This window comes from Plectropomus leopardus, chromosome 13 (assembly GCF_026936395.1).
Source record: "Plectropomus leopardus strain MGB_pleo_1.0 chromosome 13, ASM2693639v1, whole genome shotgun sequence".
NCBI classification, from domain to species: domain Eukaryota; kingdom Metazoa; phylum Chordata; class Actinopteri; order Perciformes; family Serranidae; genus Plectropomus; species Plectropomus leopardus.
Window position 1 is genome coordinate 6,231,276 of NC_142188.1, and position 23,300 is coordinate 6,254,575.

At 38.1% G+C, this 23,300-nt stretch overlaps 1 protein-coding gene across 14 annotated transcripts in view; it reads right to left on the reverse strand.

Moving 5' to 3' along the window:
* Positions 1-23,300, reverse strand: part of LOC121954249 (LIM domain-binding protein 3-like) — a 64,593-nt gene continuing 41,293 nt past the window's right edge. For 2 of the 14 annotated variants that reach the window (XM_088086148.1, XM_042501600.2), the window contains 10 exons: positions 15,727-15,896; positions 14,955-15,000; positions 10,183-10,278; positions 9,732-9,788; positions 7,441-7,685; positions 6,986-7,340; positions 6,028-6,208; positions 5,126-5,246; positions 4,937-5,052; positions 1-4,574 (listed from right to left, as the gene is read on the reverse strand). In XM_088086148.1, the coding sequence (XP_087942274.1) occupies positions 4,485-4,574; positions 4,937-5,052; positions 5,126-5,246; positions 6,028-6,208; positions 6,986-7,340; positions 7,441-7,685; positions 9,732-9,788; positions 10,183-10,278; positions 14,955-15,000; positions 15,727-15,896 (1,477 nt within the window). In that variant the 3' untranslated portion in view covers positions 1-4,484. Of the gene's footprint in view, positions 4,575-4,936; positions 5,053-5,125; positions 5,247-6,027; positions 6,209-6,985; positions 7,341-7,440; positions 7,686-9,731; positions 9,789-10,182; positions 10,279-14,954; positions 15,001-15,726; positions 15,897-19,561; positions 19,736-22,210; positions 22,234-23,300 lie in introns of all 14 variants that reach the window. The other 12 variants (XM_088086162.1, XM_088086153.1, XM_088086155.1 and 9 more) reach the window with 12 other exon arrangements.

Consider the following 23,300-nt stretch of genomic DNA (forward strand, 5'->3'; position numbering starts at 1 on the left):
TTTTTAAGTGTTTGAAGTGCTCAATTTATTCATCTTGCAACACAAATATTCGTCAAATATTTAAAACCTGTTAAATGAATGTAGTAAAGCAGCTGAGCCTCCAACAACCAGGAGAGTCTTGACGTTACTTCAGCTCCTTTCCATCCTTCATAATGTGACATTAATAATATTTCACTTACTTCTCATTGACACCAAAACCAGTTCAAACACTCTTAATAATGTTCAACAGTGACACCAACACTAATACTGACGCTGCCTCCTTACACATGCTGTGACAAACTGTGACTAACGTTCGGCATGCACACATTCACGCTCTGAAAAACACGCAAACTGTATAAAATATTCAAAGTAAAAACTGTACACCAGCACACAGACTCATCACAACTGGCCGAGTGTGTGTGTGCCAGTCAGACAGACGGATCAAGGCACAAAACACCGCAGGGAGTCTCCACAGTTAACGTTTCCCCACAGACACTTGTGTCAGTCATTTTTTAAGTTCATCTGAAAAATTTCTTTAAACACAAAGTCCTTCTGCTCTAAATTGTGTATTCAGTGTATCTGAGGCTCCGTTCGCACTGCGAAAACATCAAATCTGACACTTTAAAGGAGCAGTGTGTAAGATTCAAGGAGATTTACTGGTGGATAGCAGTGAGGATTGCTGATTACAACCAGCCGAAAAGTTAAAATTTCTTTAGTGTTCATTGTTCAGGTGTTTTTTACTGGGAGCCGAATTATCCACAGAGGTCGATTCCTCTTCAAAACAAACAAATCACGATTTAAACTGGTGAAAACACTGAATAAAGCAGTTTCATGTCAAAAATCAGTGTTTCTCTTATGCTATTTGGCATGTTTGAAACAAAACACTAGCCTAGCATCTGCTAATGTGTGCTCATCTTTTTTCTCCGATAACTTTGAGACATTTAGGAGGTTTTCACCAGGAGCCGAATTATCTGCAGAGCTCTCTTCCTCTTCACAACAAATGGACCTGATGATTTAAACCAGTAAAAACACTGAACAAGGTCGTTTCACGTTAAAAAACTTGCGTATTTTTGACTCTGCTTGTAAGCTACAGTGGCTCAGAAACTCACGAAACGTCAATGTTCCTATGTGAAGCTGGTGTTTGGTTTGTCTGTTCTGGGCCACTGTACAAACGTGCCGGTTATACCAACATGGTGATCTCCATCTCATCAAAAAGCCGTTGGGATTTTTCCAATGGATTTCAGATTACCGTAGAAAGTAAGCTCTGTGGTAAAGTAATGTTTATGATACTTACATGTTTTGTCCAGCGAAATATTCTTCACAAATGAACACCACTTTCAGGATTTTTGAAACCTAAATGCAATCGCCAGAGGTAAAAAGCCAATGATGAACTATGAAAAACTACATTACAATCACATGATTTTAACATCGCCACCAAAACAAAGCTGTAAAACCATGTTCGGCATGTAGTCACTTGTAAGAAAGCGCCTTTTTTAAGACACATAAAAGCTTCAAAATTCACAGTGGGGTATTTACTGACATATTTATGTTGAAGAACAAAATGTGAACATTTCTTCAGCTTTTGTGAACCACAGACTGTATTTTAGGCATCTAACCAAGAGTCCAGAACCCCCCGGTGGAGACCAAAAACAGAGCTAAAAGAGAGAATATTAGATTTACATTCATCAGTTGAACACAGACATCCTTATGTAGCCTCTGACGCCTCAGAAATAATATTGTTTTAGATCTTGTGCGCGCAAGATAAAAGAAAGTAAAAAAGATATTCTGGGACTTCAGGAGCTTCATAGTTTCTAAAACAGTAATTAAAGAAAACAGTCTGCAGTGTGAACGGAGCCACTAGGTGGCCTTGTAGTGAAAAAATGCCACCTTAATAAACATTCAAACTCTTGAAATTCAGGACAACAGCAACAAACATTAACATAATAATTATACAAACACGAAAAGAACCCACTAACACCCAAAATACACCTTGTGATGCCAAACATCCACAAAACTAATTCAACTGCTAATAATCTGATGAGCACTGAACGCAGCAGTGATGAGATATATATATATTAGCTTTTTTTAAATAAATATCACACAATCAGAGGAGTCAATAAATATTAAATTCAAGGTTAGTTGTTGCATAGTAACACCTACTGTAGTGAAGTCAGAGAGGGATTAGTAGTTACACGCCACATCATATCATCAGAAAACCACCGACACTCTGCGGCAGCTTCATCCGCAGGTTCACCTGCAGACACAAATACACTGAAATACTGCGAGACGCCAAGACATCTTTACAGAGGACAGTGGTTATTTTGTTTTTACGTGTGGTAATTTGTGTCTCTTTGTGGGTGTTTTTGTGTCGTTGTTGTCATTTTACATCTTTTTGTGTATGTGAGGCCTCATTATGTAGCTGTTTTATGTCTATGAGGTCGTTTTGTGTCTAACGATTGCTTTAAATCTCTTTGTGGTCACTTTGCATTTTTTGTAATTCTTTGCATCACCATGTAGTTGAGTCTTGTAGTTGCTTTCCATTATTTTGTAATAACTTTGCATCACTATGTCGTTGCTTTGCATCACAGTGTAGTCAGTTCGCATCCATATGTGGTAATTTTGTATCTTATTTTAGTCATTTGCATCTCTTTGTTGTCATTTTGCATCTCTATGAGGTTATTTTGTGTCTATTTGTTTTGCATCTGTGTGGTCATTTTGTGTCTTTATAGGGGTTTTGCGTCTCTTTGTGGTCTTTTTCTAGTCACTTTGCATCACTATGTAGTCATTTCGCATCTTGAGGTGTTCATTTTGTGTCTCTTTTTAGTCTTTCTGGTCATTGTGTTTGTCTTTGTGGTAAAATGCCTCCTTGTAGTCATTTTGCATCTCTATGTGGTCATTAATATCTCTTAGTTGTCATTTGCAGCTCTTTGCAGTCGTTTTGCAACTCTTGGTGGTTATTTTGTGTCTCTTTGTTTTGCGTCTATGTGGTTATTTTGCATTAACATGTGGTAATTTTGCGTTTTTATAGTTGTTTTGCATCTATTTCAGTCATTTTGTGTCTCTCTGTGGCTGCTTTGCATCTCTATATGGTTGTTATGCATTCATGTGGTATTTTGCATCTCTCTATAGTTGTTTTACATTTCGTTGTGGTCATTTTGTGTCTCTTTATAGTCATTTCTGCATCTCTTTGTGGTCTTTCTGCTCATCTTCATAGTCGTTTCGCATGTTTTTGTTTGTTTAGTCATATGCGACCACACAGGTGAACCTGCTGGAATGAGGCCGGTGGAAAGTGTCACATGGTCGTGTTACATTCACAGTCAGTCACACTTCTAACATGTCAGACACGGTTCAGATCAGGCGTCTTCACAAGCTGCTCTGCTGTTCAGTTCACTGTCACACAGCTGCAGTCTGAGTTCAGACCACCTGGTTTCAAGACTGAGCTGCGACCGTCATGTTCTCGTCAAAACCAAAACAGGATATAAAAAGTTTTTTAAAATGTAAAAATGATGCTCTTTTATCTGCTGCTCTGAAAAAACAGTCAACTAAAGTTTCAGGACATTTTGTTTTCTCTACACTCTGTGAACTCTACATTAATAAAATATTTTTGTTAGTTTAATTAAGTGGAAAAAAACATTTAAAAGACTTAAACAAGTCTAAATCAAAATAGGCACATTACCAAAACAAGTCCAAGATATGATGAGAACAATATTCTGGAGACAAACTACGGCTGTGCAGCGCAAACTTATGGAGTCTCGAGTATGCCAATGGATTGTTTTTGTAAACTGGTTATAAAAATGGAAAGAAATTAATTAAAAATTTCATTGGAAACAAAATTTTAAAAAAATCAGTCTTTTCTATTTACTTAGTTTTTTCTTAAATAAATACAAATAATTATAATTAAATATAAATAATTAAGAATTTTTAAACTATACATTTTATTTCATCACTTAAAGTGACTTATTAAAATTTACATTTATTAGTTTGGCACTTTTGTCCAAAATTATGTGAAACCCAAGCTACAAATTATTAAAATTATTTTTATCAACGTTAAATATTATTCGCTCTTTCTGTTCTATTCATGTTCTTCTCTTGTTGCATTATCAGTTTAGTTACATAGATTTCCTTTTAAATTATCAGTTTAGAATATATATAGTTATTTAATTTGGCACACTCGAGGCTCCATACAAACTCCTACATTTCTGAGCTGAACAGCACAGCGGTCACATCGTACTCCCAGGTAGTTTCTGGTAGAAAACACAACAAAAATAAAAGTACATTATAAAGTGTGTTGGATCAACAACAGAAAACATCATGACTTCGTTTTTGTTTCTGTTGTGTAGCAGGTTCATCAGGCAGCCTTGTTTCATTAGTTAATATAAATGCACAAAAAGAAAAACCAAAGTGTATTCTGCATAAAGAGCGTTTACACACATCTCTGTAAAAGTCGTCGGCTTGCGTTTGCTTGTCGTATGCGGCAGTGTCGCCCCCGGTGACGGCTGGCTGCTCTACACGTTGATGGCGTGAGCGTGCTTCTTGCACAGAGGTTTGTCTTTCTTGGAGTAGAAAGGCTGGCCCTCGAGGTTCACATGGCAAACCTGCAGGTACAAGAAACATCGCAAAGTTGTGCAAATAAATTTCACAGAGATGCTTTTTGGACGAGTTTTCAGATGGAATATTTCTTCAGCAGAAAGTAGCTCAAAATGAAAATGGTCTCGTTGGATGTCTGTAGATTATCCAGACACTTTTTCTGGAAAAAGATGAATTACTGAATTATTCTGATGTCATTTTTAATTAACTCCATACACCTTTGTTAAACTAAAACAGAAACAGATATCTCAAAACCTGAAGAACTAAAACCAAAACTATCTGCCTTCACCGATATCTGCAGTGGGAGGGAAAGGATGATGTTTTTTTTGTAATATGCGTGAAAGTAATTTTGCTCATTTCTGGTTCTTACCGCACAGACGAAGCAGGTGTCGTGCCAGGTGTGACCCAGAGCCTCAATGAACTTATCACCAGCTTCAACCGGGAAGTCACAGCCGTGACACTTAGTGCTGAACAGAGCGATGTAATCTGACAGAGAGAGACAGACAGTTAGACATACTGAACCTTGACCTCTGACCTCAGGATGGAGCGAACGTTTTACCTTTCTCGCAGTACGGCTCTCCGTCCTCCATGTGGAAGAGGCTGTTTCCAAAGGCTTTGCCGCAGGCCGCACACACGAAGCAGGTGGTGTGCCACGTCTGCCGCAGAGCGTGCATCACTTCCTGTAACACACAACATCGTCATCATCATTTATTTTGTTTAACGCCTCAGAAACGCATGACGAAACACGGCAGACGGGCTGAGGGGAGGGAAGTATGACGTTTGATTATGTCAAAATGTATTTGCATCCTGAGGATTTAAAGGGAACATATCAATGTTTCATCATGTTTTAGTGATTTATTATAAACAAAATATTTACTCCATTAGTGTCAACTGTTTTCCAAAGTGTACTGAAGTATGGTACTGTGATATTTTATCTGTGGGAGGAAATTTCTGACCTGAACTGCAACTGAAATTCAATGTCAGACAAATGCTTCTGGTATTAAACTGGGTAAAATCTGCTCTATCAGTCTGAAAACAACTGGATGCAAAAATGTCTTTTTTTTTTAAAAATTCAGTCATTTTGTCTTTGTTGCAACAAGTTTAAGATACATGTCAACAGATTTTTATTGAAAAGACAAACTATTTAAAATATTTATCTAAATTTAAGTTTAATTTTTTCTTGATGGTGTTGCAGTAACGGGCTGTATTGTTACAGACACGCAAGAAAATTCTTTTTATTTTGGGATAATGGATAAATGGTCTTTCATATATTAAGGGGGTTATCGTGACATATTTGCACAATTTAAGGCATTTAAAATGAGTTTTAAAAAATACTTAAAATTGAGAAAATACAGTTTATGTTAAGTATATGCAGACATAAAATTACTTGTTTTCTTTAAAACAATAAAAACCTGTGGACATGTGGACAGGACACTAATATAGATGGACAGAGCATCTCACCCCCATGATCTTGGTGTTGCAGCGGGCGCAGGTGGGAGCGAAGAACTCCTCGTAGCAGTTTTCACAGTAGACGTTGTTCTGCTCCTCCACGAAGCTGACGTCGGCCAGAGACATGTGGCAGTAGTGACAGTTAAACTCCTCTGGGTGCCAGGACCGGCCGAGGGCCACCAGGAAGGGGCCCCTGTTAACAACAACAACAGAGTCTGATGATCATACAACTGACAAGTATTTTTTTTAATTATTTTTTAAAATTTAGTATCATCAAATGTCCAAAATAAACTAAATTCTATAGTTGAAGACCATAATACTGAAATACTGACAAATATTTGTATATTTCCTCCAAAATAAGACTCATTTTCACTGTAATATGAATCCAAAGAAACATTTAATAAGGGAAGGGATTTTGCTTTTTGTTTTTTGTTTTTAATATGACATTTACATATCTAATACACAGATATAAGCTACATTAAAAAGATCAATTAATTCTAATATTAAGGAGTTTAAATGGGTTTTCTGTGTTAGTTAAGGTGTTTTAAATAAGTTCAGTCCTTAAAATATACAAAATAATTGTTTTTTTTACTGAATATTACAATCTATTCATTTATTAATTAAGAATCCCATTAAAATGCCTTAATTTTATCAATATATAAGATAAATTAGCCTAAAATAACTGAACTTGAAAAATGATGGAATTTATTTTCAAGGAGATAATAATTTGTTCCTTAAAGGTGCAAATTCGGACTAAATATGGATTAATATATAATAATGGACTTTTAAGGCTTGAAAAATAGCTTAAAAGTGACCCTAAATTTCCACCAAAATTATGACCCTTTTAGGGTGTACATGAAGAGATATTTTTTAATGTTAGTTGGGTTCCTTGCCCTTAAAAAAAACTTTAACTCATGCATAAATTAGCAGAATGAAATTATAATCAAAAACCAAAGCAGGTGTTTGTTACCTGATGATGCTGTTGCAGGCTCCACACAGAGGCGTACGGCTGCTGGCGGCGAACCTCTCCGCCCTTTGAGCCACACCCCTCGCCACAGGTGAGAATGGGGCGGGACTTGGTGTGATGGGGGCGGGGCTGGGAGCTGCAGGAGCTGCGGAGGGGTTGGGGATGTATGCGGGTGGAGGAGGGGCGGCCTGGGGCAGCGGCTGCACCTTCATGGTGGTGGTCGTCTTGCTGGGGTCGAACTTGTCGGCGAAGTTGGTGTCGGACACCCAGGGGGGTCGGTTGGAGGAGGCGGGAGCAGCTGGAGCCGGGGCGGGGGCAGCGACTGGAGGGCGGGGCTGAGGGGGAGCAGGAGCAGGAGCTGAAGCAGGAGGAGAGGAGATCTGTGTAAAAGCCTCTAACAGGTGAATCACTTCTCTACCAACAATAACTGCTTACATGTGGTCATCAGGTGTGCTCACCTGGCTGGGAGGGGTAGATGCAGGCGGTGCTGACCACCTTTGGAGGGGCGGAGCCAAGAGGGATCTGAATGGAGCTCTGCTGAGTGGGCGGGGCCTGATGTGTTGGGGGCTGCTGGTACTGCGGCGGGATTGGCTGCTGATAATGTGGGGGGATCGGCTGCTGATACTGCTGCGGGATTGGCTGGTACTGCTGCGGAGGCGGGCCTTGTGGAGCCTGATGCATGGCGGGAGGCGGAGCGTATTGGCTGGAGGAAACAATGTTTGCATCAGTAGATTCAATATTTACTGCCAGAGAATTTTTTTTTAATTGATGTTTTTAAATGAGCACAAATACTTACGTGACAAGCACTGAAATGTTGATTTGCCAACATGTTCTCATCCCATGTTGTCAGATACTGACGCTTTCTACTGCTTTTGGCGCGATGTTCATCCTTTAACGTCTGTATATGACGCACGTCTGTATATGAATATCGCACCATTGAGCCGCCTCACATATCATGGAAAGGGGAGACAGATTGGTCCCGCCTTTGAGCCGGGAATGGAAATAGTAACAGCACTGAAACGAGGTCTGTGTACAATGTAAAGATGGAAAGACGTGGCCATGGGCGGCTTGACCTGAGGTGACGCAATAATCAAATTTGTCGCCACATTTTCTTTGATGTCGACTGGGTCCGTATGGGCCTTTATCCTACATCAGCTCCTGTGAGCGTCAAATATTGGAGTTAGTGTAGAGAGCGTCGGTATTTGGGATTGAGAACAGGCTGGATTTGCAGGTTAAAAGTCATCATGGTTACATATAACTTTTGTTTCTGTAGTGTCAAAATGCTGTTAGATTTAACCTAAATGTGAACAAACATTCACTTTTCAGCTTCACAGTTTGCAAATCAACAGATCAGTGTTTCCTGCGTTGTGAGCATCTCACCTTTGTATAAACACAAAATACAAACACAGTGTGTTTAAAAGTTAGTGTAAATCTAAATAAAGAAGCTGAAAAAAACAGCATGTAAGAAATGAGTGTCAGTGCCTTGACAATAAAATAAAGATATAAATGTGACAGCTGGACTTTGACCCTTCAGGGTCAGTTAGGAGAGATTCAGCGTGTTACTCTGCTGATGAAAAGGTGAAGGTGTTACTCATCAGTTAGATGGTTTCGCAGCTGAGCGATGCACCAACACTGTCGGCGTTAGGTGTTCAGTTCCCACCAGGGTCACCCATCTTTAAATGAAGGTCTCAGTATGCTTCGAAGTAAGTGCTCGTTAGATCGTCTAACAGCGTCTAAAACTTCATTAGTGATGACCAAATCAAGTTTCCCCAGTCACTTTTCATTCTTCACAAAACTTATTTTTAAGACACAGAAAGTATTCACAGTATTTATATTATTAACTTCAGGTACTAACACCACACTGTTGAGTTTTGTGTCTTGTTTATGGTATTTATATTTTTCTTTTGGCTTAATTTATCTTGTGCATACCTTGTTTCGATATCCCTTTGCTGCTGTAATAATGCACATTTCTCCATTGTGGGACTAAAGGGTAATCTTATTTTATCTTAATAATCTGACTCCACTACAAGTAAAAATCCAGCATTTAAAACATATCAGCAAAGCGTACTTAAAGAAAAAGTATTGATTTTGCAGTAAAATTTTCCTTGTCAGTGTTTTTCTATTATATCTGATGTTTTTGGATTGAGATTCCAGCTGCATTAAAGATCCACTGTGTAGGTTTTAGCGGGATATATTGGCAGAAATGGAATATATTATTATTTTTGTCACCTTAGAATGAGCCGTTTATATATACATCTATATATATGTTTTCTTTATATTTTCTTTTCAACATAATAATATAGTTTACAAGATTTTTTTATTTAAAACTCTCTCTCTCTCTCTCTTTCTCTCTCTCTCTCTCTCTCTCTATATATATATATATATATATATATATATATATATATATATAGGTAATTTGCACTTTTTTTTAATTGCAATTTGAAGGATGTTTCTTGCCAAGTTAATTACCGCCTTTTTTTTTTTTTTTAAAGACATCAAAAATCAAATAAAGTCCAGGTTTTAAAGGGTTAATAGTCTTTTCATCTCACCCTCCATTGAGGACTTCAGACCACTTTAGACAAGATCAAACACGAGTTAAGTTGAAGCATACTGAGGCCTTGAATCCACTCATGGCTCTGCAAAGATAAAGAAGCCTCCGTTTGATGGCAGGTGTGTTACGTAGCGCAGAGAAAGAGGCAGCGTGAAGCGAATAAAACGCGTTTGACTCGACCCCCGCAGGTGTCGGTACCTGGAGACTGCAGCTCTGTGCTGGAGTCCGTAACCAGCTGCAGAGTGACGCTTCAGGCTGCAGGTGTAGAGACAACAACAGCAGAGGTAACCATGACGATCTGCATCCTGAAGGTCACCAGGGTCAGTGCTGGTGACGCTTCGGTGAGATGTTTTCTAATCACCTTTCAGTGTTTTGTGTTTCTTAGTGAATGTTTTCAGCTGTCTTTCTGCTGCCCACAAAACAGCCAAAAAAGCCCTAAAATAAACCAACGAAGTTCGTCTCACTCAGCGCACCATCAGCGCCGTTAGGGAGCCAACAAACGAACACACGAAAGCTCTTTTCACTGACATCCTGTGAGTCCCAACTGAGCGCAACACACCTGCCTGACCACAAACTCAAAATCCTCCGGGAGAAGAAATCTGTGAGTCGCATCAAAACCCAAACAGCTGAATGAGGTGTGATTGGTTACCTGTAAGGGGCGTGGCCAGGTGAAGCGGGAGCAGGTTCCGGAGGCTGCGGAGCGGCGGGGGCAGCGTCGGCAGAAGCCTGAACATGCTCAGTAGGGCTAAAGCACAGGAAGCGTTAGGAGCGACAGTGAGAGGAAGCTGGAGTCATGATATAATACACAGTATACGCGTTTATATGTGTACACATGCAGTCCTCAGCACCCTGCATGCATACATGTATACTGTATATATACTGTCTGATCAGATTAGAGAAAGCACACAAAGAGAAGAGGATCATCAAGCTCGTTATCGTCTCATGCACAAATCAAATGCACATTGCACATGGCTCAGGCTGAAAATGTGGTGTTTTATTTTTCTATTTTTATTCCTTTGACTCCAAAGTTAAGTTTCATTTGCAAAAAAAGAGACCTTAACCCTTTGAAACGCAAACAAACTGATTTGATTTCTTTCTCAGAAATGGACAGAATGCAGTTAGTAATTTAAGAAGAAATTACCCCAAAAAAATAGCAAATTACCTAAAAATTAGCAAAAACAACAAGGAAAAAAAAGTTTAAAAAAAAACAAACAAACAATGAAATGGCCTGAAATAAGTGCTTTAATAATAATTTTAAATTTATAATTATGATAATTATAAATATAGCTGTTTTTGGACATTTTTTTCCTAGCTTTTCAAAAATAATAATTTAATAAAATCTAATAATTTCAATGTAATTTTTTAGAACACTTCTTGCCGAGTTGCTCATTGAATTTTTTACAAACCAATGTGCTCAGTTAGGAGGTTTAGATGTGTGTGAGAGGTGTCTGAACGCAGCACAAGAAAAGTGATGTCGATCCAGGTTTCAAAGGGTTAAAAAAAACCCTTATACTATGAAGTAACCAGTCAGTTCTTTTATTACTTTGTTATCTATTTTATCCCGAAACACAACAACAATTTGCAGCTTTGTTTGCGCAACATTTCAGATCAATATGTTTGATATTATTTGATTATAATGATTTAAGCATTAATGTGTTCATCACTTTAATGTTGCAGCTGGTAAAGGTGGAGCTCATTTTAAGTACTTTTTAAACTGTTGTGTAGTTTAATCTATAGTAACGCATCGCAATTTATTAGTGGATTATATTATATTATTATTATTAAATTTTTATTTGTCATGCACTTTGTTCTCCAATTGTTTAAATCTTACATCTACACTATTATTATCAGCTGATCAGTCATCTGTGAAGCATTTTCCGCTGCACAAGCAAAAAAAAATAAAAAAAGGCTTTACAAAGAAAGTTTGACTGACTTGGAGGAGAAGTGGAGGAAGACATTGTGTTGTTTGAAACACACGGCTACTTTTTAATTAAAATAGTTTATTCATAATAATAATAATAATACTAAACAGCTGAATTAAATCAACATGTAAAGAAAACTTTACATTTTTAATCCTCTAAACGATCTACAGGTGTTCAGTTCAGACGACTGTCGTATTTTTAAGATTTATTAAAACACATATTCCTTTGTGTTTTATCTCTGCGAGTCACATCCGAGACGCCTCCTTCAGGACGACTCAGAGACAAAGAGGAAAAACCTCACTGTCTTTATTGGCGGATAAAAGCTCGACCTCTGCTCCTATTGATTCATGTTGAGTCATTGCTCGACGCATACGGACTGACGGAGACGGTGGGGGCGGGGGGGCGATCTGGTTGTATTTTAGCCCAAACAGGCAGGTGAGGGTGGGGGAGGCAGCAGGGATCGATTGTGCATAATGGAGGGATGATTAAATAAGTGTGCGGAGCAGAGAGAGCTCCATCCATCAGTGTTCAGGATGGAGGAGGAGGAGGAGGAGGAGGAGGAGGAGGGTTAAAAGGTTTGTCCGTCCTCTCAGAGCAGACCTCCACACTCTGATGCACACTCGGTTAGCTCGGCTCGTGTTTCACAAACACTGACAACAACAGCAGCTAAAAACAAACAGAGAGCAACAGGAGACAAGAAACACGCATCCTAAATAATTCATTAGCTAAAAAAAAATAAAAGCGTTATTTACTCTGTACTTAAAAACTCAAACTCAAGGTTATTTTTTGAAAGGATGTTTTGTTTTTAATGATTCTTGACCCTTTGAAAACTAAGAAAAGTGGCTTGATTTCTTTCAAAAACAAAAGAAGAAGGAAATGACAAATTAAAAAATGACAAAAATTAGTAAGAAATTGGTGGAAGATTACAAGAAAATTACCAGAAATAAAAAAAAAAACAAAAACAGGACATTACCTAAAAAATGCTAAAATAAAACAACAAAAAGATAAATAAATATATGTCTTTAACCTCACTGAAAATGTATAATTATAATAATCATAAATATTTTAATTCTCTAATGATTCTCTCACTTTCTCTTTTTTTGCAATTTGTGGGGCATTTCATTACAAGTTGCCCTTTTTGCCCTTTTTTTTTAAGAAATCAAACCAATTTGCTCATGTTTCTAAGGTCTGAATGTTTGTGAAAGGCGTCTGAAGGCAGCAGAAGAAAACTGTTGTGGATTCTGGTTTCAGTGTTAAAGGTTCAGTGTGTAAGATTTAGGGGCCTCTAGTGGTGAGGACTGCAGATTACAACCAGCTGAAAATCTTCCAATTTAGAAATAGTTCAGTATTTGTTGTTCAGGAAGTTTTTACAGGGAGCCGAATTATCCGCAGAAGTCTCTTCCTCCGCAAAAAAAAAAACAGACCAGGTGATTAAAACCCGTCTGAATACTGAATAAATTTGACGTTACGTCGTTAAGTCCAGTTAATGTTTGCTCACTTTTCTTTTTTTTTACCGGGAGCTAAATTATCTGCAGACGCCTCTTCATATCCAAAACAAACAAACCCAGTGATTAAATTGGTAAAAACATTAATTAACGCAGTTTCACACATAAAAAAACCCTGTTTTTCCTACACAGCTCATCATGGAGGGGCTTCTAACTGCAGTGGCCGGCGTGAAAATGTGAAAACGCAAAATTGTGAATGCCCACTGCCTATGTAGATATAAACAGCTCATTCTGAGGTAATGAAAACACAGCTATTTTTATTTTCAGGTGATATAACACCACAGAAAACATACTAATTATAGTATATTCCATTGCTGCCGATATATCCTCCTAAAATCCTACACACTGGACCTCTGAATCTTTCCTAGAGCCTAAAATAAAACCTTCTCAATGTTTGTTTTGACCATCCGACAGTCCAGATCTCAACATTATTTCTCATAAATTACAAATATTGAATGAAAAAAAGTAGCAAATCTGGATCCTTGAAATGTTTTTTCATGAAATGTGACGTCAACAGTCAAAAGTTTCACATCTATTTTCTGTCATCTGACTAATCGATCAATTGACTTGTGATTTGTGTAAAAAAAACTTCATTTATGAATGAACTAAAGCGGTCAGATGAATGTAAAGGAGTAGAAATAGAAAGTGGCATGAAAATAAAAGTGCCTCAAATTTCTTGATTTTACAGAAAACGTAGGGGTTATTACTCAGAAATAAAATGTTTGTCAGGACACATATTTGGTCTCTGATATTAGTTTCTTGTCGGGTTTGTAATCCAGGAATTAAAATCTATTATTAATGTAAATATATAATATAACTGGAATTATGCTCCTCATACTGGAGACTGTCTCCCCCGTTATTGCTCCCCTGATCACAAACAGGCCAAAATGCTCTAACGCTCTTTAATCAATCAATACCAAGTTTGATCAATACAGAAAGACTCCATTCAAAGCTTTTGTGTGCTGTCGTTACAGTTTGGTGTCGTTTTGGTTCGACTAGCTGAAGAGACAGCTGCTGCCTCTGAATATTTTCCAAAAATTGTGTTTTTTTGTCTTTTTTAAATCACTTTTTAACCTTGAAATGAGATTTCTGCAATTCATGAGTAATACATTTGGTTTAGATATTGTAATATGTTAATAAATTTACTATATTATTAACCTGCAGAGGTGGTAGAAATACTTTAGGTCTTTCACTTCAGTAAGTAGAAATACTTTGATGTAAAAATACTTAAAAAGACCTGCATTCAAATCTTACTTAAGTAAAAGTACAGAAGTGTCAAAAATACTTTAAGCACCAAAAGTAAAAGTACTTATTAAGCAGAATGGCACATCTCAGATTACTATTATTTGATTATGATTGTTGATGCATTAATGTGTTTATCACGTTAACTTTGCAGCTGGTAAATCTGCAGAGCTAATTTTAGTTAATATATACACTGTAATAAACATACCTAATCATTAATTCATTGATTATGTTTTGTTTAAATATTTTTTAGAAAAAAGAAACTTAACAATTGCGAACAATTCCTTAATAAATAAATAAGTGTGTATAAACTTTAATGTTTTTATTTTGCAGTTTTTCGTATCTGAGCTTATTTTTTTTAATAATTATTTAAGATGTATCCAAATGAGAGGGGCCACAGTGACACGAGGAGGTGACTTATCAGTCCTGCAGCTCCCCCTGCTGGTAAAACCACATCTTTACTTAAATTAATCATTGATTTAATTGAATTAATCTGCTGCAAAGTAAATGTGCTTAATTATTCTCCCCAGCTGCTGCATTTCAAAATAAGAGTCTAAAAGAGTTTACCTGAACGTTCGAGAACATTTTAGAGGTCTGACCTGAGCAGCTGGTTATCTTACGGTGCACAGCGGGGACCTTTAGGGGCAGTGAGGAGAGGTGAGGGGCGGGGCGAGGTGTTCGGGGGCGGGGCAGAGTGTACAGGTGAGGAGCCGGGGGGGTCAGCAGCTGTTTGACGGAGCTCTGCTGCCTACCTGCTCCTCCTCCTCACAGCCTCCTCCTCCTCCTCCTCTCCTGGTGCTGTAACACACAGAAAACACAGCGGAGAGCAAACGTCAGGGAGCATCCTCAGTTTAAAGTTTTAATAAATGTTGCAGGTCACTGAACTTTAATAAAAGCACAAATTAAAAAGAAGAGCAGTGGAAAACTCCTTTAACTGATTATTTTACAGGATTTTATGAGCTTCTTCTGTCCTGCATTTTTGTCCTCAGCAAGTTTAAAAATGTTCTGATTTTTTCTGCTTCAAGTTATTTATTTAAAGTCAAATGCACAACAATTATTTTGATTTCTTTTACTTCTTTTTACATATTTTATCTTTTTAATTTTTGTTTTATCTATTTTATTTCATGTTATTTGTGGTTTGTTTTTATCATTTCTGTTGTTTTTGGTCGATTAACATTGTGCCATGTCTAGTTTTTGGTAAATTAAAATTATACTAAATTTCCAATGTATTTGTACTCTTCTTTAATTTGCTCATTGGTAAACTGGCTTATACATGAGAAAAATAGTCACTACTTTTTAATGTAGCTTTGCACACGTGTTTTTATTGATGTTGTGTGATTTTATGTGAATCTCATGGGTGTGGGTGCTTTTTTTTTTTTTTTTTACGTTGTTTGAGCCCCAATTGAAAGAAATTTTCTGTCACTTTATGATAGACATAAGTCTTTTGAATCTTCAGTCTTTCAGTATACTAAAATACATAAAAGTACAGAAAAATAATAATGAAATGAGGAAGAGGAAACTTACAGGACTCGGTGCCGGTCATGTGAGCCAGGACCCGGAAGGACTTGGACTGCATGTTGACTGCAGCGCTGCGGCGGCCCCACTCGCCCAGGTCCGGGTCCCTCTCTGCACTCTGGACGGCCTGATAGACCGGGGAGGCGCTGTCTACGAGACCGTCTCTAACTGGGAGAAGACTGCAAACCCCCCGACACCAAACCAAGCCAACACCAAACGTGGTCTGTTAGTGGACTCTTGGGGAAAGGTTTAGTTTTGGGTGGTAAAGTTTTGGATGCCCTGCTGCCTTTTCACTGAAACCTGGAGCGCTAAAATGTTTTTATGATTTCCAAAAAGTCACACAAGCAAAATGTTGGCTTGATCTTGCATGAGATGACAAAATAAAAATGAAAAAAAGAGATCACAATATTGAGCTGGTGTTGATTTGATTTTGCATGATATGAAAACAAAGATAACAATAAAAATGAGAGTGGATGCAAAAGATGGGAACAAATGTTCACAAAAAAAGCAAAACTTAGAAATACAACATGTTTTAGGTTAGATGTTTGATTTTTAGACACATAATGAGCAGAAATAAACCAAGAAAAGGAGGAGAAAAGGGGCTCAGAACATTCAGTTTTCTGTTTTTTTAGTTTCTTCCACAAACAGAAGTTTTATTGTCTGTTTAGTTTGATTTTCTGACTCTCAGTAAATGAGTTTGTTGACCGCAGAGACAATGAGGAGGACGAGCGTAACAAACTGTAACAGGACTGTAATTGGTTTTCCAGTGAAGCTTCACGGCTCGATGGTTTGTTTCAGGCTAACATTTCATTTCAAGTCAGTTCATCTGGGTGTGAAAGTGAAGTGTGGAGGATGAAGAGTGCGTGTAGACGTCTGCAGCAATTCAATGTTTTGTTTTCCAAACAAAAGCTATTGTTTTTCATGCACACACTGCAGCAAATCACCTGATGCAATTTTCAAACAGGATGGAAAATTGATTGTTAGTGTAAGAGAAGGAGGAAGAGGAACACGGCAGTAATCATTTCTCCATGATTACCACAACACACCACAACAATACGACAACAACAAGATGAATCTCTGACGCCTCAGGGAGAAAAACTGCAATTTAGCGTATGAAAAACAATAATTCACGATAATTAATAGATTTTCTCGATAGATATCAGTGTCCTCAATAAATAATGTTGTATGTGCGGCTTTGTTTCTTTATTTCCAGCTGAACTTTCATTCTAGTGTCTTTTTAGGAATATTTCCCCCACCCTAAATTACCAACCTGTGTCAAGCTGAATTCATAAATCTTTTCACTTTTTTGTTCTGCAAAGTTTGTCAGACTTACATTTGTAGGATGAAGATGAGGCGTCCACTAAAGTTAGCTAAAGTTATATCAAAGTGTGCATCTGAAACTTAAATAAAACCTTCATTCTTTCAACCTTGATTTCTTTCAAAAACACAGGAAAAAACACAGTGAGGGACTTGGCAAAAAATGCCCCGAAAAATGAAAAAAAAAAGTAAAAAGTGACAAAGAAATTATCTGAAAAGGCTTTTTTTTATTTTACTATGAACTATATTCATAATTTTCTTAATTCTATACTTAAAATTGTGAAAATGATGTTTTGTATTTGGGTAATTGACTTTTTTGTTTGTCTTTTTCTCTCTTCTTTTCAGGTAATTTTCTTGTAACTTTTTAAAAATTTCTCACTAAATTTTGAGACATTTCTTAAGTTGCTTGGAAAATGTCCACAGAAATATTTTAGTAATTATCTTAATCATAGATTTAAAATTATGCTACCAAATAAAATGAATTACAATCTTTTTTTAGCCATTTCTTGGGGTATTTTTTCCCCCTTTTTTGGCTTATTTTCAGGTGGTTTTTGGTAACTTTTTACTAATTTATTGCTATTTTTTGGTTCATTTCTTGTTAAACTGCTTGTCGCTCTCATGTTTTTGAAAGAAATCAAGCCAACTTACACAGGTATCAATGATTAACGTAACGTAGACTGCACACAATACGTTGTCATGATCATGCAGACCGAGTTTAAAAGAGTTTCGTGCCTTTCGTCTGGATGCATGTCTAGAAAATGTCCAAGTAAACTACGTAAACCACACTCTATTTCTAAAATGATGTCTGAGATTAGGGAACAGTAAACCTGTATCTGAATAAGCTGAATGTGCGGCTGCTCAGAGACTCTGTTATTGACTGAATGCATCTAATACTTCAACTCACACCGTCACCACAGCAGCACAAACACTGCAGCTGCTGCAGCGGCACCAACTGTAAATCCACCACAAACAAACCGCCTCAAAACGTCCAACAATCAAACAATCAAACAACCAAAAACACTGAAGCTGCATTTCTTCAATCTTCTTCAAACCCTCAGAAACCACAAAGCTCAAACTTAAAACAACCAGACAAACTTTTAAAACTAATGCGGGCTGAGATGATGCAGACTGATTTCAAAAGACACGGGAGGAAGAGGAAGAGGAAGAGGAAGAGGAGGAGGAGGAGGAGGAGGATGGTGCAAAGACAGGAGAGTAATTGTGATTATTTCTGTAATGTCCATCATCATCCATGTGCTTAGAGGGAAGAGGAAACATAAAACCAGACAGAGCAAAGACCAAAGAGGAAAAATAAGAAGAATCAAGAACAAATTTATACACAACCAATATATTTTGCCGAATAGGGGAGCACAACCGCTAACTGTAATGTATTCAACAACATTTAAAGGTCTGGTGTGTAAGATTTAGGGTCTTTAGCTGTGAGGATCGCAAGCTCCAACCAACAGAAAATTCTCCTGCTCAGAAAAATACATGAAAAAAAACATACTTGTTATATGACACCCCGTTTCTGCCAACATATCTCCCTAAATCCTGCACTCTGGACCTGTAAATGGAGGAGTTTTATGTGTTTTTAATCATGAGTATATAAATGATGGTTCAGAGAGGAGGAGAATCTTACAGGAGTAAAGATAAATAGGCTTACATTCGTGCAGCCATAAAAAAGTACTCTGAATTCAAATTTCAAATTATAAAATCTGATTTGCTGAAGAAGTATTTTGTTTTGCAAAATACGCTAGTATTTGATCATTCTTTTTTGGAATAGTGGTTGTATATAAACGTAAGAGAGGAGGACAGTAAAGAGGAAGACGAGGAGGAGAAAGTAGTCCCAGGGATGACGGTTTTCTGTAGACTAATGTGGAAGCGAGCTCTGCACTGGTTCCCTGCTCGAAAAGTCTCTGGGATTTTTCCATTGGATTTTCGATCACTGCAGAAAATAAGCTCTGTGACAAACAAATGTTTATGATACTTACACTTTTGTTCAGCCAGATAATCTTAATAAAATAAATGAGCACCACACAGTAAAGGTAACGTTAGGCTAAAAACAAACTAGACCACAGTTGCCTGGTTTAATATCAGCACCAGTACGAGGCTTTAAAGTTAACGTGACGACGTCCCGTCATCTCATTTAGCCACTTGTTAACAGCTGCTTTTTTTAAGACACATAACAGCTTCAAAGTTCACATTTGTGGTATTTAATGATGCATTTTCTGTTGCAGAAAAAAATGTGAAAATCTGCTTGTGTTAATAACAGACCTCATTTCAGGCCTTTAAACAAAAATCCATCAAAAAAACCCCACTGACTTTGAGACGAGGGAACTGGAGATGCTGAAGTGCTAATTCATTTCCGAGTTTTAGGACTCATTACTGAGGAACTCATTTGGAAAAAGGAAGCAGGATGGCACATCGGTGAGGAAGAGGAGGGAGAGGAGTACATGGGGAAGAGGAGGAGGAACACAACAGAAGAGGATAACAAGGAGGATAACCGAGGAGGAGGAGGAGGTGCTCTTACCCAACGTCATGCCCCTTCCCCTGCGTCTGCCCTGCGATGGCGTCCATGATGGCGTCCTGCGAGTACATGCTGATGGGCGTGTTGTATTGGGCGTGGATGATGGTGGCTTTGCCGCCGGGGCCCTTCACCTCGATGGGCTTATGGGAGGGGAGGGCGGCGGGGTTGAAGCCGGGGCTGTTGTGAGCAGGAGGGGCGACGTGTTGGTGATGTAGAGGGAAGGAAGGAGGACGGAGGACGGACAGGAGGAGGAGAAGGTAGAGGGACGTTTGTGAGGGCGGGAAACGAGATGGTGGGAGACGGAGCTGACGCAGTTTGTGTTAGAAAGACGAAAAAATCCAGACCGGTCATGCTCACAGCAATGCACTACACACAAGACTGAAGATTTTTAGGTTTGATTTCCGCAATAAAAACAACAAACAAAATGGGTCTAATGATGATAATTTGATGTATGAAAGTTCCCTCATCGCCTGCACCTTCATTTATCTTGCTTTATGGAAAACAACATAAGTCCTCTAAAATAACAAAAACAAGCAGGAAAAAACAAACCCATCAAACACAGCAGACCCTGAACACTCGGGAACAAGTTGGATCTCGTTTTCAAACATTATTCAAACCTCGTGCACGTTCAGACTATACAACGGGAACCCCGCCGCGCAGTGACCTTTACTTAAATACCAAACAGACAAATGTACCCAACCAGAAACACAGCCAGGATTTATTTTTTATTATAGTATATGAACGTGTCTGAGGATGCATGCAGAGCAAATCAGCACACCACAAACAGCAAAAGAGCAAAAAAACGTCCACAAAACCCCCCAGAGGGGATTCTGACGGATAATTAACTCGCTGCTACTTCATTAGCAGGAGAGTCATTTGCCTCTTTAGTTTAAAGACGCCATCAGTCTCTGCGTGAGTCACTTTTTCAGTCTGCAACACACAGCAAACCATAACGATGCACATTCACTCACTGAACACACAAAACAGGCAAAATGTTCTGACAGAAGACTTGACTTTGGCAGAAAACTACTGTTTTTGTTTTTTTTTACTTGCTCGGAGAACCAGGCGGGTTTTATGATTCTACAAAGTTAAACAAACACACCTTGACTTTCCCATAAACTCCGTCCATCTGGTGTTCTCTGCATTTCAAACTAAGCTCAAAAGCCTCTTTAACACTGCCTGTTCATCTTGGGAATATTGATCCATTATGCCGCCTTGCTGGTCTGTAGATAACGTCTGATTATGCAAACAGGAGATCCGCCTTTGAACCGGCAACAGATGTAGAAGCAGCGCTGAAACTGGTGTCTGTGTAAAAGGGACAGCTGGGAAGACGGAATCAACGGCAAGACGGGTGTGACGTTTTGATGCCACGTCCCTCTGGGAATTGAGGTTGCTATCGCAACAATTCATGTGAAATTAGCCAATCACTGTAAATTCTACACGGCCTTTCAATTTTGTCCAATCACTGCAACTTTACCGCAAATACCACTGCACAGCCGTGCAGAGTATTGATCCACTCAGCCTCTCTGTTTCTGTCTCTTTGTCACAGGTGCAGTAGTGGTCTCATGGACAGTGTCTCACACACACATTGACAGGGTAACTGTTAGCAGCACAAGGCTAATTTTACCCAACAGTTATTAAAGGGTTTATAGAGTCCAGACGTTTCAGTGTCGGTGTGAGAAGCAGTTTTGAAAGAAACTGAAGACTTTAACATCTGGATATACGTCAGTTATGTTGTTCTGTGATTTTTCACAAGCATTTAAATCTCTGAAACCAGAGAAAAATTGGTTTGATTTCTTTTTATTTTTTATTTGATTTTCTTTTTATTATTTCTTTTTATTATTAAACTGAAAAAAAAAAAACAACAGTAAAAGGTAACAAGGAAATGAAAACTAACTGGAGAGGATTATTAGATATTACCAAAAGATACTGGAGAAATGTCTAGAAAAAAAAAAAATTCTGATAATTATATATCTATAATGCTGTTCTAGATTTTTTTTCATTATTATTATTATTATTTACTTTAACCTCTATTTTAATGTAATTTTCCTCTGTTTGTTTTTGGTTATTCTTCTAATTTTTTATTATTATTTTCAGGTAATTTTCTTGTAACTTTTTACTAATTTCTTTCTCATTTTTGGGCCATTTCTTGTTAAGTTGCTCATTGCCTTCTTTCCATGTTTTAGAGGTTTAGAGGCAGTGCAAATAAAGGACTTTCCAGCTGCCCTATAGCACGATTTTTGTCTTTAAAGGGATAAAAAAACACCAGAAAGTGTGACTTAACAACAATTAGAGAGAATATAACCTATTTATACTTTAGATTTTTACTGCACGTTTCCCTGAGGAACTCCATTAATAAAGACTCACGAAGCCTGAACATGTCAAACGTCTTTTACAAACTCTTAACCGGGTCCTAAGTTGTAGAGACACAAACAGAGGCGACTGTACCCCCACCATGCTTATATTTGCATATGGTAATTTTACCCGTTATCTATTATTGGACAATGATGCACCGAGGATTTAAAAAGGCCACAGGCAGCACTTTATCCCAGCTGGAGACACTTGGACACCGACAGAACCACACCATGCCTTAAAAGGTCCAAACAACAGAGCAAACACAAGAAGCACTCAGCAGCGGGACACGGTACTAACTTTGGAGCAGCGGGGGTGAAAACCTTGTTTGATCAACAGCAGAGAGACAGAAGAAAGAGGACATGAAGTCATTAGAAAACACATTCACAGTTTGTTTTGTGTCAGCAGGACGACTTCTGCTACAGAGAGGGAGGAAATAAAGGTCAGAGGTCAGAGACGGAGCCAGTATCCTCACAAAACCCTCGAGGCTGCAGACGAATCTGTGAGTGAAGAAACACTCTTAATGAAGAGCGACGGAGGTGAAACATCCTCCAGAGTCTGTGCAGATCGCAAAATTTAATGATGAAAACAGTAAAAGAAAAATAACCAGTTCATATTGATGTTTATATTGCATACACTGTTAACAGCAGAGCCATTAAAACCCTCTCAGGAAAGCTAAAAAAAGATCATTTTTATGTTGCATTGAATTCATGGAAAATACTTTTTTCTTGCATGCCTCCGGTGAAGAAATAAGAGATGAGCGAGTACATTTTTCTGTATCTGTGTCTGTTTAATTAACGAAGTTATCTGTATCTGTACTCAGAATGGACAGATTTTACACCAGAAGCTGGAAATGTATCACAGAGTCGTTATTTTAAACCTGAAGCTGATTTTGATTCATCAGAAGTTGCTAAATTCATTATTTATCAGAAAACTATTTACAAAACATCTTAAATTTGAGCTTCAGATCATTTTCAACCACAATTTTGTATATCGTTCATGACGTGGACCAGCAGAATCATTCAGGCCGAGTCGTCGTTGAAGCGTTGCAGAAACGCTTGTTAACATAGTTACATCGTCCTGGATTTGTCTGTCTGCTACTTAAAACTAAGCACCTCTACTCATCTAAAGGTTTTGATCAATGCCTAAACCCCATTTTAACGTCACATTTTGCCGCCCCAGTGTATAATAACTCCACTAAATCCACAGCACCGCAGCTAGAAACAAAAACAAATGGATTAATTGATGCTCGACAGCTTATTTGGGTGGTTTGAAGTGCGTCACGGCGTCAGTTTGTAGCTTCATGTCACCGCCCTCCTTTGAAAACGACTCGCAGCCTGTTGCTGTGCTGCTCGTGGTGTGAACGCAGCATGAGACACTGAACACAGCT